At 38.4% G+C, this 4574-nt stretch overlaps 1 protein-coding gene across 1 annotated transcript in view; it reads left to right on the top strand.

The window, feature by feature from the left end:
- HERPUD1 (homocysteine inducible ER protein with ubiquitin like domain 1) overlaps positions 1 to 4574 on the top strand; it is a 9442-nt gene that overhangs the window by 1298 nt on the left and 3570 nt on the right. The window contains exons 4-6 of the mRNA XM_025212711.1: positions 1432 to 1538; positions 2254 to 2352; positions 3320 to 3658. Coding sequence (XP_025068496.1) covers positions 1432 to 1538; positions 2254 to 2352; positions 3320 to 3658 — 545 coding nt within the window. The remainder of the gene's footprint in view (positions 1 to 1431; positions 1539 to 2253; positions 2353 to 3319; positions 3659 to 4574) is intronic.

Below are 4574 nucleotides of genomic sequence, written 5' to 3'. Positions count from 1 at the left end.
CCCTGGTTGAGCCAGTGAGCTTGGTCATGACTGCTGTGCTGTTTGCAAAGGGAGCGGTTGTTTTGAATGTGTATGTTTTCCATGATAATCAAGTCTCATTCGTATAAAGAAAGAGAATCTGTCAACAATTAAATGGGGTGGCATCTTTTAGGCTCTTCCTGGATTGTTGCCCAAATATTCATCAGTAATAAAACTTAAAAAGCCTCTGGAGGAAGAAACTGGAAATAAATTAAACCAAACTTAATACACTTTTTTTTTTAAGTGTGCTTAAACTATGCCACAGATCTCAGTTTCTGTATGAGGATTTGCTGGTGTGATTAACACTAGCTATCTATAATATCAAAGGCAAAAAAATCACATCCTTGAAGTCATGAGCAAACAAGAATAGACTGTTTTTGTTTTTGTGTCATCTGTGGCAGAAAACAACTGAAAAAGATGTGGCTTTGTATTTGATAAACATGTATTGTCCTAGCACTTCAAGGCAACTTGCATCGCCATCACCCCATGCTGGTAGCCTCTGTCTGGTATTTGAGACAGCATTTATCAAATGGCAAATTGATACACACTTTAAAAAATTGAACCTTTAAAATTAAGACAAGCAATTATTTTTTGTTTTTAAATGTGATCGGGGAAGGCTTTGTAAAAACTGATCTTGTGATCTTTCTGCTTTTACTTAAAGTTAGCATTCATTGGCTAAATCTGTTCATCATATGCTTTAGAGGCTGTTACACTTTACATGTAGTGACCTAAACTATAGTATTATAAAGCCTTCATACTGCTGTGGCTCTGGCTGTGCTAGACGGGTTATTGCTTTAATTATGCTAGTATATGTAACCGCTAGCATATTGCTTTAACCAGTATAGTTAAAGCAGTAAAACTTCCAAATATATACAAGCACAAAGATTTTATACCATAATGTAACTTTGCAACATCTACTGAGAGGAGCTGTAGTTCTTCATCGCTTCCTGTTGGAACAGGACTTGAAACATGTCATGTGTTTAAAAAAAAAAGAAAAAAAAAAAAGTTTGGTTTCCCAGAATGGTGGTACTGCTGCTATTATGAGCTCTTTTTACTCCGTTTTCTGCACTATGGCCTTAAGTTCCTACATATTTAAAGAGTTCACTTTCTCAAAACAAATGACACTATTGCCATTGTTCCATATGCAGGCCACCTCTCAAGGTGTTTTAGGAACAAAACAATTCTAGAAATATTGTTTGTTTTGATTGTGGTTCATAATTGATATGACAGTAGCTTCCAAAGGCCCTGTTCAGGACTGGCGCTCTGCAAGGCACATGCGCGCACAGTTCCAGTGAAATATTTTGGGGAATGTGTTATTTTAAGATAATTATCTTACCTTTGAATCAGATATGTTTTCATTCATTGTCTTGAGCAAACCACTACTAACTGTTGCTTTACATTGAAACTAAACAGCCAAAAGCATTGTCAGAAATTAGTCAAGATCCTTCTGTAGCTTCAACTGATGGGGCAAGACACAGGGATGCTCCCTGCAACCAACCTACAGTGGAAACCAATACAAGGTAAATGTGCTTCATATGCAGACATGCCTTCTAAAATGCTGAGATTATATATAAAGTTATGTGTCTGTTTCTGAACAGACTCTTGGATGTCAGCACCTTAAACTACTGCTTTGGAACTTTTAAGTGGATGGATGCCAAAGAGGTTAAAACATTTTTCCCTCTTGAGTTGGATGTTACTGTCCTTTCTTGTTAGATATGGAAAAATAGAAATGCTTTTTATAATGTTTTCATAGAAGCATAAACCTGGTATCCACTGCACTGTCCAGTACTTGATTGAGCCTCTGAAGTTTAGATTGAGTGCTTGCTTTTTTCTTCTAGTCCTTACATATTCCCATTTCATTTAAAAAGAGCTTGAATGGGAAAAATAGCTTAATATCCAAATAATGTCATCAAAAGGGTGGTACTTTTCCTTTTTAGAAGTCTCTTCCCCCCCCCCTTCCCCTTTTAATTTCACAATAGTACAGTTTAGGGCTGAAATTTTAGATTTCTGCCTTCAGCTTTTTAATGTTGAGTACAGTCTTTTAAGCCCAGATTAATTTAAAACATATTGGAAGTGTATGCCATATGCTGCTTTACCTGTCAGCAAGACAGTGGCAAAAGCAGCTTGCATGTATCTTCAGTATTGTAAGTAGAAGTGGTGGGAAAGACAGTCCTGGGTTGTTTGTTTGGTGTGTTGTTTTTTTAACTAATCTTTTTATTAAACTTTTTGAATAAGGATTGAAACAGCTCGTGGCTTCTCTGCCTATACTACTTACAGCATGCTTCAGATTTCTTGGTTTCAGCAGATTTATGCAAGACAGTACTACATGCAATAGTAAGTTTTCTTTCCTCTTGCAGAACTAGCTTTGAAATGTTAAAAACTGGTTAGAACAGTAATTTTCAACCACAGGGCTGGGGCACTCTGGTATGTCTGTCTTTTCAAGGGTGCTGCAGTTAAGTGTACAAACATGTTTCACATGATATATCCACAGACTTCAAATAAAAATCCTTCACATCAAACACATTTTGCCCTGTAGTGATCTTTCTTAGTTCTGTGTAATGTGGGAATTGTTCTGTTATTGTTCTGTTGGCAAAAAACAAGTGAAAATGTAAGCTGGCACTTCTGAGAGGGGTCTTTAAATCTAAAGGTTGAGAACCAGTTGGTTAGAAAGATACTAGTGCTGTTTCTCCCCCAGTTGACAGGCATCTTCCTTATCTGTGGCAAATCAAATGTCTGATGTAGCTATAAACACCAGATGCCATTTGGTTTAGTCATACTTATTGCTTTTTGTCTAAATAAAAGTTAAAATTTGCAACCATTTATAGTGGTGTTGAGCCTATTGGAGGGGGTACATCTAAAGATCTTTACCACTTTTTCCGGACTTGGTCTATTGCTGAGGAAATAAGCCCCACCTGCTGGGGGCTAACTGAAAACTTGCAAATAAGCTATATAAACTGAGGCTTACCTGCAGAGCCTGAAGGGAATTGTGGGGAGGGAGGCTCTTGAGCACTTCAGCTATTCATGAGCAGCTCTCACAACAGTAGAGTACTGAAATTGAAACTGTGTATGGAGTGCTAAAGATGGTGACATTTGCGTCAATTTTGACTTGCCAAAAGCCACACAGCCAATCACTAGCAGATCTAATGCTAGCTTTGTGTCACCTGATCTGATCACAAACCTGTGGCTTCAGAATTAAATGTGTGATGATTTCTTCATAGGAATCATCTTAACAAGTTAGTATGCTAACTTTTACCAAACACTGCAAGTTGTAGTAGTCTCACCCCTCTTACCTTGCTTTCAGCTTGGTTGCTACTGCTGCTGACCCATTGCGTGCACAAAGATCACAGGAGATACCAGTGGCACCGGTGGCAGCACCTGCCCCTCTTCCAGATCCATTTCCTGCACAAAACCAGCCTGGAAATCAAAATGTTCCTCCTCAGGTTAACCCAGCAGCTAATCAGAACTTGCAAATGAATGCACAAGGTGGTCCACTCATGGAAGAGGAGGAGGAAGGGAACAGAGACTGGCTGGATTGGCTTTATTCAGCAACTTTGTTCTACGTTTTTGTCAACATCATCTATTTCTACTCCAGTGTGAGCCGGTTCATCATTGTCATGGGTGGCAGCATCCTGATGTACCTGTAAGCATGCATTTTTCTGTCATTCAGATGACAAGCTTTGAACTAGTTTCTTTGCACTGTGATGCTTTCTTATACAACAGTTGGACATACACAACAGTTGGGCATAGTGTAAGTAGAATGACCTTGGTGCAGATGTAGCAACATCAGTACAAAGAGGTTAATTATTAGCTTGTCCTCTTTGGGGAGAGGGATAAGCAATAGTGGTATACAGTATGAACAAGACACATGAGTGAGTTAAAAGGGAGTACTGACTTACTATTTGTCAGCTGCTCTGCAGTAACTTTTCATTGGCTTGTTCTTATTCTGTGGCAAAGGGAGCCTAAATTGCAGTGATGCAGCCCTGCATGAAAAACAGGTAAGTCATCACTGTTTAGCTGCTGCTTACTACAGATGAAAAGTGGGCCTGCGAACAGTTGCCATGAAGCAACTGATATGCAGTAAGTCTCTGCCCTTTTTAATCCACTGTAATGTTTGTCCATATCCTAAGACATTACATTGGAATGTTCCATTATCGCTTTATATATGACAAACGCTTTTTGGTGTAGACTAGGACTCAAACTGATATCAAATATTTCATAAGCTTGGCAGATCTGATAGTTGGTTTTTGGTTTAACATTTTTAATCTTTCTAACTTCTCATGCATTAAATCCTACATGATTGGGAGAAGAGTTGATTCCTTAGCTTAAGATAAAATGTGACAAAACAATCTTGCTACCATTTGTCTTATGCATGCAAAACTAACTTGAATGTGTTTATCTGTAGGCTTCTGCTCTAGTGCACAAAAATCACCCGACCATTTCAGAAGCAAGAGTTTGCTTTGAATGTAGGAATACTACTGCTCTTTAAGCTTATACACTAGTGATGCCTGGTTGAGAGAGCATTTCCATTTGTTCTGATATTTAATTGTCCATTCCTG

The sequence above is a fragment of the Alligator sinensis genome, unplaced genomic scaffold, assembly GCF_000455745.1.
Source record: "Alligator sinensis unplaced genomic scaffold, ASM45574v1 scaffold1000_1, whole genome shotgun sequence".
NCBI lineage: Eukaryota > Metazoa > Chordata > Crocodylia > Alligatoridae > Alligator > Alligator sinensis.
Note: the sequence above shows the minus strand (reverse complement) of the source record. Positions and strands in the feature narration are given on the sequence as shown.